Raw genomic sequence first — 13,247 nt, 5'->3', positions numbered from 1 at the left:
GTGTCCCTCTTCCTCTTCTGCCTTTTCTTGCACCTTGCTGAGTAGCAAAGACAGCCGTGGACAACTTCAATTGTGCCATTTCTGATTTTTTGAGCTCTTCACAGTTCTACCCAAAATGAAGCTGTCCTATGTGTAATCTTTAATTAGCTGCAAGATCTTGGAGGTGGGCACTACTTCTTCTGACATGTGGCTCCCACACCTCGCACAAAGGCCAAAGCTGAGCAACACCACAGCAGAAATACAAAGATTTTCTTCCCTCGCAACATTTTCTTTTTGTCAGCTTGATCGGACAGACATGACTACCTTCAGGAGCAGTTGGAAAGGCACTCATCAAGGAGCCCATTTCCCCATTACACTGGTAACTCTGGTGATGGATATGGTGGGAGGGGAACCCAGTGGTCTGCCTCGCTCCCCAGGCTGGCTCTCTACACGCACCAAAGCCCTGCCTTGGAAACAGGGCAGCCCTTCTCGTCTGCCCCCCCCCCCCCCAGCCACTGCCTTTGCCAGTGAGCCTGCAAACAGGAAAGAGGAGCTGGCGCAGGAGACAGCAAAGGAGGATGCATACAGCATCGGGTGCTGCCCACACTCCTGCCCCCCAGCAAAAAGCCCTACGGCGGGCAAGGCAGACCCCATGCTGACTTCCCTTAATTTACGGCCCCCCCCCCCCCCCCCCCGATGGAGTCTCTTCTTCTGTTTACCTGAGTGTAGAGCTATGGACAGGGAAGGAGTCACCTACATGTCACAGGGCAGGGAAAAAAATTAAAATAAGATTGAGGGAAAAAGAAAAAGAAGAACAGGACAGAGTTTGCTTTTAAAATAACCACAACCTATTAACAGTTCAAAATAGACTTTTTAATTACAGGATACCCTATAACCTTTACCCTTATTGACTGATTATTTGATAAGCAGTTTTGCTTTCTGCAAGCTCCTTAACAGACAGAAATCTGAGCAGAGGGAGGATGCAGGGAAAGGAAAGGAGGTCCTTGACATAGCAGGCTGGGTCATCAGCGTAGAACAGAAACTGCATGAAACGTACTTAACCCAGTTAAGCAGCAGAGTCATTCCAGCCCTCCCGCAGTAAAGGGAGCACAGGGGGAGGGTACTGCTTATTCGATAATAATTCTTGTTGCAAAAGTATTTCTATATGTAAAATGAATCTTTTCTTCAAATACTAATAAAAAATGTACAAGTTTGCTTGGAATTAAATCTCAGTTTGTATAAGCCCCTGCTATAGGAGGGAGATGGAAAAAGAGACGGAAAGTGTTAATTTTTAATCCAGTCTTTAGTTTTCTTTACAAAGGTTGGAAAAGACAATGAGACTACACTTAAACGGAAGAATAAACTCCCAGACTACCTGGAAGCGGCTTTCCCAGCAAGGGGATTTGCTAACAGTTTGCTCCCTGCAGAACAGATGAGTCAAAAGGCAATTTTAGATCTAACACTGGCAGAGATACACAAAATGACACTCAGGCTTGGAAGCGCTGCTAGGGGTGGAAATGCAGCCTGAAAGGAAGCAGTCCAGCTCATCTCGTACAATCAGCAGAGCAAGCAGTAAGGGTCCAGCTCTCATTAATCTAAGCGGACTGTTACGTGCCTGATGAAGACTAATGATTTATTTACTTGGAAATAGATCTTTTAAAATGATATGGGGAAAAAATACACTTTAAACTGTTCTTCTGTGGAAACATGGTTAGGTCTGAGTATCTTCAGATACAACACACAACAGTGAGTGTTAGCAGAAGGCCACTGTTAAATGCCCCTCTGCTTGCTCACAGCAGAGGTATGCACCATACAACATGTCTGCTGTTTCTTATGGTTGGCTGACTTGGAAAGTGTCCCCTGCAGAACTGCCTGCAGCGCGGAAAACGGGTAGACAGCTGCAAAGCCTTCCTCGGCCTTCCCAGCAAAGCCTCTTCTCTTCCAAAATTAGCTGCAAGGCTTGCTTGACTCCCTTTACTGGCAAGAGAAAGCTGACCACCGACCTCGGTGTGGGTTAGCGTAAGACCTGGAAGGTTGGGCTGAGAAGGAAGACGAGATATTCCTTGTGCCTCTGAAAATTGTTTCAGATGAAATAAAGGCCCCCGTAGCTCTGAATCTATACTGTTATATCTGGTCAGGAGCTGCTGCTGCTTTTATTACTGCTGTTAGCTGCAAGGTCTAGTAAATCCACTCCACGCAGAAAATGCAGGCACAGCCTCCTTGTCGGTGGCAAATGAAGCAATGTCAGTACACGCTGAGCAATTACTTCAGCCATGTCCTCAGTACAGAGAGTAACTTGGAAACAATGCCATTTGTTTTTGTGAGGGGTCTTTTCTAAAAAGACTACGTGACACATTAGAAATACAAACACAACCAAAGAGCCGCTTCCGAGAAAGAAGTCTGGAGTCGCAGCATAATCTTAATCGTCCAGTTGGGTAGTACAAGGACAGGTAACACTGAAATGGAGGTAAGGAAAATCCCCAGTATTACATTATCTTGCAACACTATCGTAAGATTAATAATTTGACATGTTCTCCTTTTATATTTTAGAGTCAAAAAGGTAAAGCAGAATCAAGAGTAAACTTCTGTCCCAGATGGCTAAAGGAGAGCTGGAAAACAAGAATCCTAGCAGTTCAGAAAACAGGAGAACAACTGCCACCTCCCACCCCCCACCCCCCCCAATATATGTGATTTTTACAAGCGCATGATTTCAAAGCAATTTTAGAATTTCTGGGTATTTATGACCTGCAGCGTGATGGGGCATGAGTTGACTTTTTTGAGACATTCAGGCTTACGTACTCATGAATTTAAACATAGAAATATAGATTCCTTGAAAATGAAGGTCTAATTAATATTTCTGAGTTGTTGAGAAGCAAACTGGCAAAACTGAGAATTATGGAAGGAAAATGAAAAAAGCCTTCTCTCAAAATAAAAATGGAGAATAACAGAATCCAACTCATAAACTTGAACCCACTGTCAACATCAAAACATGACAGGTACCATCTCACAATAAACACTTTTCTGGATCCACAAAAACTAAAGGTATCAGTGGATGACTGGGTTTGCTCCTGTAGCTCTCCCGCAGCGAATATGCTGATTCTCAGAGGTGACCACCTGCATGGAAGAAGAAGGACAGGCTGGAGGGCTTTTGATTTTCCAGAGAACACTGGAACGCTGTTATGTGAAGAAAAGGCTATGTGGATCTTTCAGTCACCATATAGCATTGAAAGCATCAGCCTTTTTGTGCTAAATTAGTTATGCTGATGCTCGGAGGCAGCAAACTAGCCTGCAGAAGAGCACAGTACGGGGAGAGCATAGCATGAACATCCCAGTACGGTTCAGCAGTGCTGGGTCACCAGCTAATGACAGATCCAACCATAAAAGCTCATGGAAAGAACACAGTTTTACACCATCTGTATACTAACGTTAAGAGCATATACAATAAACAAGAAGAGTTAGAGAGGCTCATGAACAATGAGAAATGGATTATGGCTGGCATTGCTGAAAGCAGGTGGAATGGGTCATGAGAGAGGAAAACTAAAATTGATGATGATAACTTGCACTTTAAGGAGAAAAAGGCCAAAAAATGCATAGGAAAGGGTAGCACTTTACATAAAAATACGCTGCTACTGGCTACAGACATTTCAAAATCACAGTACCTCATGATTGCAGTCGTAACTAATAAAACTAAAGGAGAGTTGGCTGGCACATGTTTTATCATCAGACTAACAAGCCTCACTAAATAACAGGACAAACCGCTCTTTACACAGTAATCTAGATCATGCAGGAAGAAAAAGTATGCTGTCATGGTGACTTTAAAATGGGGGACATTTAATATACACCTCGTGCAGTCAGTAATACAAATTTTCTGCTTCTATAAGTAACGTAGACAATTTCTTTACAGATGACAATAACTCACACAATCTTCAAGAAACTAGATGAGAAGCAAATTGTACAACAACGTACTTTCACAAGTCGTGGACAAGCAGAGAAGTTTCTAATAGCCAAAGATTAACCGCTACAACTGTGATATTTAAAAAGAGGAAAAGACTGGTTATTCTGACACACTCTCTGGCAAAACAATGGAACAACTGGTTTCAGTTCTTTATCGGCAATGACTCAGAGAATAAGACAGGAATACTGGTCAGCACTGTTTCAGGAAAGCAGGTTTCTCCAAAGACATCTATGGTTTTCCTACGATAAGATGATTGGTTCTGTTGGGGCATGGGAGCAGTGCTCTTATACTTTGATTTTGCAAGGCTTAGACTAGAGAAAGAACTCTGTATTGCAGAAAGACATTTACCATATGGAATGAACAAAGTATGTATTAGGTTAAAACGTGCATGCCCGCGGGTCACAAAATGAGGAAATAGCAGCAAGCCCAAACTTAGGTTTTAGGATTATGCCATGGAGGCCTAATATTAACCAAGTGCTGTCCAACACTCATTTCTAGTCATTTATGGCTAACATGGTGCCCTGCCCAACACAACAGGCAGATGATTGCAGAAACAGTAAGGCAGCCAGGCTACTGTTTACAAATTGCCTGGTGAGATGGTCAGAACCCATCTGAGCACATTTCGCTTACCCGCCTGTTCTTAAGATCTATGGGAGACTGATTTCTGGGGAGCAAATTTCAGCACTTGTAAAAGGCTGGTCCTGCACCTGAACTCAGGGGCAAACCTTTGGCGGAGACCAGTGGCTACGAGTCAAACACAGCACAGACAGGCATTCGCTACACCTCTACAGGCTGTTCAGCAAGTCATCCTCACAGTCTCAGACATTATTTCCATTCCAGCTTGTCTGCCCTAAAATCTGGTAAGACAGTTGCGTTTCTGTGACACTTTCATGCAATGAATACAAATCTGTAGACTTTCTTCTTTACTTTCAGGTAGGCTTTTAAAAAAGGCCAAATCCCAGAACATCAACAATCTCTTTTTCTCACTATCCCAAAGATAACCTTCAAAAAAGTATAAAATCTCTTTTACAATTCCGGTGAGAAACACACCTTTTCACTTAGAAAGGACAAAGACAATTACATTTTGGAAATGTTCTCTGGACACGGATCTCCCTCCCTTGATCCTTCACATGCAAAACCAGACTGAGCAGATGACACATCTTAAATTGATAAGATTAAAACAAAAGACAGAAAAGAGAATTTGAAGATATTCTTCCAGTATGGTGTCATTTCTCCTCTTCATTCACATCCCTCCAATTTCAAACAACATAACTAGTGGTTTCAATAGGAACTATAATTGCAGCATCCTCACAGTCCCATGCAGGCAAAGAGCTGCAGTCTAGGGTTTCTTTTTCTTACACCCACAGAAAATTCTGTTTTGTTTCGACCTCTCATTACTCTCCCTCCCTCACTTGGCTCCAAACGTCAAATCCTGTCTCAGCCATTCAACATTTATTCCACTGGGCTGCTTTTTTCTCTTACCATTACGCATTCATATTGAACAGCTGGAACCAAGAAAAGGCACAATTAATGATTCTGATATTTTCCAAAGAAAATGTTTTCACTTTTCCCAATTTGAAATTACTTTCTGGTTTAAAGAAAATAAAATAGAAAAAATGAAAAGAAAAAAGTGCCTCCCATAAAACCTTACGCACACCTCAAAACCTAAATGGAACATTTTAGGTTAAACAAAGTTTTGAGAGAGGAAGTTGGTTTAGGCTTGCTTGCTTTTATTTTTTATATCACATAAAAAGCTTAAACAAAGGCCCTGTTCCATCTTGGTATGAAATCAATTTCTTTTACTACCACATGGGAACCAGAATAGCAGAGGACCTCTACCCCCTCAAATACCTAACAAGTTACCAGCCCAAGTGAAAATCTGTACTTGCGGTTTTAGCCTATAGCCACAGATAAGTAAGAATGAAAGAACCATCCAGACAAAGCAAGAAGCTAAAGGGCAATACCTGCCACATACTCACAAACTAACAACTGGTTTTAGGGCAGATCAGGGTCAGGGTACATGGGACAAGGCAAAGAGCAGGGATTTCAAAGTACACGCCTGACCAAGTGGGGAACAGTCGGGCACAAGGGAACACTAGTAGCAGGATGGAGCCTCGCTGAAGGTAGATGGGTCAGGATCTGACCATGGTTTTTGCTGAATACAGATGGGTGAGGATTTGACCTTGGTTTTAACAGTCAGTTCCATAAAAACCAGTCAGAATTACCTTCAGGTTCAAAACCCCAAACCAGTATCTGCTTTGGGAAAAAACAACAAATACCCCATCCAGTGCTCCTTTGGAAAGAACAAGCTATAGTATAAAATAGAGGACACAGTGGTTCAGTGCATATGGGTTGTTCAGCAGTAGCGTGATGGGAGCCACAACCACAGTGCCAGTACCAGTCCTGGACCTGCACAGCAAAGCGACAGGAAAATTTTCAATACCGACAGTGTAGAAAAGACTTTAGAGAAACCCTACCTTTGTCGGATACTAGTTTTGCTAGCTAAGCTGCTGATTTAGCACTCTGCTTGTCCTATCGCTCACATGGATATTGAACGGCACGGCTTTCTCTCTTGCTGTTCACCGCTGCTTACAAAAGTACGTAGTGATGCTCAGCAAGGCCAGGACACAAGCCCTGAGCACCAGCACTGACACGCCAATAGGACAGCGACAGGGAACTGACCTCCACAGAGCACTTGCAAGGTCCAAGCTGGACTGAAAAAATGGTGTGTCTCCCTACAGTATGCTCAATGACTGAGGCAATGAGAGCGTGTAAAAATTCTGCTTATTAGCAACAGAAGTACCTTAGGCCCAGAAGAACATGGGTTTAATTAGTGTACACGGTGCATGTGTGCACACATACACACAACCAGCCATACTTCAATTTTACAGCAGTACACTGAAAATAAGACAAGGCGTTTTTGTACATGTCTGATGTTCCCTAAATCATCTTTTGGTTCTCAAATATGCCCCTGTAACGGTCACCTGACAGAAATATATGGACAGTGCTAACCATAAGACGCAGTATCTAGAATTTTTTCCCCCTTAAATGCCATTTGTTAAACCCTCAAGATCATTTAACACATACACTTTTACAATTGTGTAGCAAAATCAAAACTACAATGAAAGTAGAAACTATAAACTGACAGAAAGATACATTCACTTCACATTCAGAAATATATTTCAAACTGAAGTGTGCAATCTCCTTATTTTCCATATATGTTCTGGCAAGTCTGACTGTCTGCATCCTGCACTAAGTAGCAGGATCAGATAATCTGCATCAGTCTGGATTTAACTCAACAATATCAACATATTGTTTTTACCACCTTTGCAAAAACAATCCGTTTCCAGCAAGCACATCCCACAATAATAAGCTTTCCAATTTTCCACAGAAAAATGCTTTTCAGGGAAACAGGAAGGGAAGTAATTAAGAAATACATTACAGCTAGAAATCTATTATTTCAACTTTCCTCACCAAACAAAATCCCTTCAGCATAGGCAAGTGGGTTCCACAAGTAGTAAAGGGACCTTTCTTCATCTACACACAAGCAATAAGTCCCTAGTCCTGACTGGGTCAATAAATGTGAATTGCACATATTATACAACAAGGTATGGCTTTGTCTTAAGTTTCTTCTTCATTTGACATAGAAATTAATATCTGGACATGTTTTCGGAAGAATACTTGTATCCAAATATCTAGTTTTTCCTACATTAAAAAAAAAAAAGGAACTGAGTGAGATTAGATATATGAAACTTTGGTTTATTGTTCACACTGGAGAACTGCAGTGAGATATTAACATGAATTTCTCAACACAGGAAATGGAAGAGATGACATTAACTCCTTCACAAAGGCAGTTTGTCCCCTCAAATGTTTGAAGGGTCTCCAAGTTCAACAGATTTCACAAAAACAAAGAAAAGAAACAATCAAGCATTAGACAGTGTGATCAAACATCCTCTGCCTCTCAGTTGCAACCTGACAAGTCTGTAGCTCAGATTACAGCCCGAGTTTTATGTCATTACTGCAGTATTCCTCTACATAAGTCTTCCCAAAAGGAAGAGGCTTTAGACCAGTGATTTCTAATGCAATAGGCAAGCAGAATTAAAATAAAGGTACAAACCCTTGAGCTGTCACCATACACCCTGAACCAAAAACAGGAGGCAGATGAATATTTCTTTTTGTTTTGCAACTGATTTTAAATAATACGTGATGGGCTTTGGCCTGGTAAAGCTCCTACTCCTCCTATTGGTGGATCCCCAAACTCCACAAGCTGAAGAAATGACAAATGTTGCTGTATTGCTACATGCATTGCAGTGTGAGTCACAGTTAAACCAGGCTCAGAAGGAAGTACTCCTTGTAGGTGGTGTGGAAACGGCTAATTTGGTAAAAAGCTGTTACAGCAAAACTATCAACCAACAATACTATTAGTGAACTATTATATCAGAATTCCTGACACGTTTTGGTGGCACGTAACTTCGGCGAAGGCATCACCTACTTTGTGAACAGATTATCAACTTGAATTCTTTTTAAAACCCTTAAAACAACATTCGGAACATTTGCTATCGAGCCTTTCCATGACAACAGTGCGCGGATGTTTACAGGGGCAGCACAAGTAAGAATACCCAGCTGACTTAGGAGGCGACAGGGCATTACTATAACCATTATTCAAATCGGTCATCAATTCTTTCCAAAGCAATCCCCAAGCCTGGCAGCTGCTGCTCCAGTGGTTAGCATGGAATACATGTGAGACCGTTACGCCAAGTCACTCAGGCCAACATGGCTTTAGCCTCTTGTTGAAAGACATTATGGATTCATAACAATAAAATACTTGAGGCTGCTAAAGACTGCTACAAAGTCCCAGAATAAACCATTTCATTTCACACATGGTTCAAGCGCCACTAAAAACATTCGGCTATGCCTACTTCTTCCAGTGCAAACCAAAGGCACTCAGTACCCCAAACGTCTTTCCTTTGTTCCCTGAGCCAAAATGCCAAATGTGCTGTTCAAAGCCAGCTCAATCTCTGCCCCAAGAAGAAGGGGCCAACCACTCTGTCTTTTTGTTACAACGCTAGCTACACTGTAGAAGCCACACAGTGGTTTAGGATTCAAACCCATGAAGTCTTACATTATAAAAAAAAGGAAACAAACCCTCCGAGGAGTGACTTCCAACACAAAACTTCCCTTAGTGGCCCTCAGCACTCATCAGTAGAAGCACAGGGAAAGACTGCTAGTTCAGAAAAACACTTAACAACATTTCTAAAGCATAAAGCAGTATCATTTCAGTCATTAAGAACATAATTTCTTAAAATAATCAAGACACCACGTCAAAAGTCCAAGAAGCGTCTGCAATGACATTCCATACTTTCCAGGAGAAAGAGAAGGAGGGAGGAGGAAATTGTACGAAGAGACGCTAAGCCTTTGGTTGCCCATGCATTGTGCATTCAAGCTTACCTGACCAAGGGAAGGAAGTGTTGCATATGCCATGGGCTGGTTCATCATTCCTTTCTGCTTCATGATGAGCATGCGTTTCTGTTCCTCGCTCAGGTGCGTCATCTGAGCTTGCATCTGCGCCTGCTGGGATTGCGGCTGCTGGATGTACGGCATCATGGGGTTCTTGCTGGGATTTGCCATCGGTGGGGTCATCCTCTGACTCAGCTCAGCGCTGAAGTGGGTCAGAGGTTTGGTGTTGCCGTAAGAAAGCATGTTGGGCTGTTTGCTTAAGGAGTTTGTGCCCAGGTTATTTGGCTGCTGACTGATCATATTCATGTGATTTTGAGGGAGGTAGTTATTAATTGTGGTCTTCTGTGGATTGTTTGCCATAGGAGGCACTATTGGGTTTTGGTTGTTAAAGGCTTGGGGATACATCATTGGGCTATTTGGTTTGTCTGCACTGAAGGGTCCTCCATACGGACTAGATGGAGGGCCCACTGGTGACCAGCTTGAGGGCTGATTTGGATGCTGCTGCTGCTGCTTCTGCTGCATGAGCTTAGCTCTTTGCTGCTGCTGGGCTGCCATTTGCTTGAGCTGCTCTGCTGGAGACAAGTCAGCGCTCGGCATATTCACAGGCCCAGGCCCTGATCCCGCCACAGCTGCTGCTGCTGGATTCATAAGGTAGCCATTTCCAGAGCGCGCCTGCGTCTGGCCCGGGGTGTGGGCCTGGCTGGGGGTCTGAGGTGACTGAACAACACAGTTTGCTGGTGAGCCGGCAGGGAGGGGGGCTGGCGGGGCGCTGGATGCAGAAGCTATGCTAGAGGCTGTGGAGACGTTTGAAAATGGAGGACCAGAAGAAGAAGGCCTCACCTGGGGAGATCCTAACGGGACGTGAGCGAATGGAGAATGAGATGGATCGCTTTTCACGCTTGCGCTCTCCTGAGTCTCCGTGGCAGGCCTGGGGAATTCTGGCTCCTTCTTTTCCTCAAAGTCTTCGTTGAACAAATCTTGTATATCATCCTCTGGCACGGTGTTTGCTAGTTCATCTATTAGCTCCTGCCACTCCTGATCATTCAGGTTAATGTCCGAGAAGAGTTTGTTCTGATTTGAAAGAGATGTTTCAGAAGTGTCTATGCAGCTGGGGTCATCCAAAGGCTCTTGCTTTAGCTCCTTGTTCTGCAGGATGTTAAAACTATCGTCTAGCTCATTGCACCCATTAACGGGGAGCTTTATCTCAGAAAGCCCACCATTTTTACCCAAGTCTTCTAGACCACTACCGTGAGTTCCACTGTTCTGCAGGGGCAGGGGAGCTTTCATGTCGAGCTGGTGAAGAGGAGAAACAGCAGCCAAAGGCAAATTATTGGGCAAGCTGTTGATTGCCTCGATGCCTGGAACATCCTTCCGTATCCGCTTGCTGGTCGGAGAGAAGCTCCCGTCACAAACTCCATTCTGCTGTTCTCCATTGAGAGGTGAACGTGCGCCTTCCAACTTCCTTTTGACCGTCTCTTGAAGCTTAAAGAAAAACAAGAGGGGGAAAAAAAATTAAGCAGTTGCAGATACAAAAATGGTGCTGATAAGCTTTGTGACAGATACTCCTCATCGAGCCTACTAGTGACAAACTCTGATTGGGAAGTTTCTTTGATTTCATTCTTATGCCTTAATCAATTTGAGAAGACTGTCTAAAACCATGTGAAAGAAACACTCAAAAAAACCCCCAAAACCAAACCTGCTTCTGAATAGGACAGCAAAACTGTAAGATATGTCTGTGCTCTCCAAGCTACCAGAATTTCGTGGAGTAAGTTCACTAATTCAACTTTTTAGTGGCCAACATATTAATGAGACTTAAACAGTGCCTAACACAGCGAGGAGTCTTAAATTGGACCAAAAAAAAGGAATCACTAAAATTTACTATTTACTCTGAAAATCTTTTTGTTGGAACTTTCTAGAAGCTTCTTGAAAAATACCTGCAATCCAATTGATTTACTTCTTGTATTGAAACGCGTTATTGACACTAAATTTTTTTGAGAGAATTCATTAACATAGTTTCATTTGATTAGTCCTCTGTTCTTCACTACAAAACATATTGAGAATCAGTTTTAAGTGAGGAGAAAAATACATCCAACCCTAAAAAATAGAAGGTGCTTTGCATGATGTTAACTCAGACAAGTAACTAAAAAAAGGCAACAACCTGTGTGCTAGGAGCTAACGTAAAAGATAAATACCTAACAGAAATGATAGCAAAACAAGTCTCCGGGAAAGTAATTAAATTTGAATATAAGAAAGCTATAAAATAAAATGTATTTATGCAAGCTTTAACTCAGGTTAAAAGAAGCATATTAAAGCACTGTAACAACCTACAGTCTTCTCCTATCACACCAAACATGAAGTCCTTCGTTTATGTACCGGGCTAAAAAAAGCATCCCTCTTAGGTTAAGGCAAAAAACAATAGTGGGGAGGGGAGGAAGCAAAGAGGTCACAGCTCTAGCGAACGCCTTCAGGACACACTTGCATCCTTGATACTAGAACAATAGAAAATGAAATACTGAAAGATTTTATCAATTTTTAAAGTATTTTTACTGGTATGAAAGCCCCAGACACATAGCTCCCACCCCTTCCCTAACCTAGAGGTCTTCAACCTTCTTTCTTCCCACAATCCAGATCCCATTTATTTCTCCCATCCCAGAGGGCTGGTTCCCCTTTCACGCCGCGTGTAAGACAGGCAAGCAAATCCATATCTCATCCCCATTTTAGAGGGAGCAGTTCTGCGAAGGCTGTGCCTTTCTCCTGCCCTTCAGGCCTGCTGGCCTCTTCAGCATGCAATGCAGACGGACACGGCTGATGCACGCATTGCTGCAGTGCCAGCTGACCACGCATGGGACACTAAGCTACGTGGTGGCCCTCTGCAGAGATGTGACCTTTGTAACAATGCAGAACAGCAAACAGCAAGTCTAGGAGTCCTTAAGCAGGCCGTCAACTCCTTGATTTGTAAAAGCAGAAGAGCTCTTCTATGTGGCAACATGATTAACACACAGCTCAGAGTCACCAGTGGGTCTCTGTTGGCATTTCGTGCCTGAAACTTCGCTGCCTGTTCCATCTGCACAAAGCCAGTATGGGCCAAGCCCCCCACAGGCTAAAATTCCTTCTTCTCTTGGCTTCTGTGGTGCTGCACAGACTGGCTGCTCTGTGACCACAGCCTCTGCCACACAGACCACTGCTTGGCTGGGCACCTCCTGCGCAGCTCCACAGGAGCTTACCCTGAGCCCTTCCCCACCCCTGGTTTCTGAGGGCCAGGAAACAGCAAGGCCAGCGGTTTGCACCAAGAAGCTCTTCTCCCTGCGCTACAGGCTGCAATGGGGAACCCACCTGCAGTAGGGTGTGCGTCAGGATGTCCCACTGCATGTGTGAGCCCCCATCACTGGGCTCCAACTCTTCTCCCCTCACCTGACTGCAGCAGCTCTTGCCCCCATGAGCTCCACTGATGCCCAGGATGAGGTCCTGCACGTGGTGGCAGATGCAGGCAGGAGCACACACCACGCTAGCGCTCTCTTGATTAAAGCCTGGCAGTCAGGTTAACGAGCCGTGGTCTGCAGGAGCACACTAGGCTGCAGAGCACGGAGCCCCAAAGCAGAGGCATCAGCTTTCCATCTCTCCGTGCCACTAGCAGGAGGCGCTTGCCCAGGGGTGGTAATTGCCTCATCTGTGACAGTTAACAGCAATGTGGAAGGTAAGTCGACACCCAGGACTAGCGTGAAGGAGAAAAATCAGATCCCACAAGGAGGCTTATGATATGGCTCTCGCCTCCGCTGCTTCCCTCCCCTAAAAACCTATGTTAAGCTGAACACCACCGTATGGCACTACAGCTCCCTGCTGCTTTTTGACCGGTGTA

General features: G+C 43.8%; 1 protein-coding gene across 2 annotated transcripts in view; it reads right to left on the bottom strand.

The window, feature by feature from the left end:
• The window catches only part of MAML3 (mastermind like transcriptional coactivator 3), a 252,475-nt gene that overhangs the window by 81,835 nt on the left and 157,393 nt on the right, over positions 1-13,247 (bottom strand). For both annotated transcript variants that reach the window (XM_056321819.1, XM_056321811.1), the window contains exon 2: positions 9,383-10,873. In XM_056321819.1, coding sequence (XP_056177794.1) covers positions 9,383-10,873 — 1,491 coding nt within the window. The remainder of the gene's footprint in view (positions 1-9,382; positions 10,874-13,247) is intronic.

This window comes from Falco biarmicus, chromosome 1 (assembly GCF_023638135.1).
Source record: "Falco biarmicus isolate bFalBia1 chromosome 1, bFalBia1.pri, whole genome shotgun sequence".
Taxonomy (NCBI): Eukaryota; Metazoa; Chordata; class Aves; order Falconiformes; family Falconidae; genus Falco; species Falco biarmicus.
This window is presented reverse-complemented; position numbering and strand designations above follow the sequence as displayed.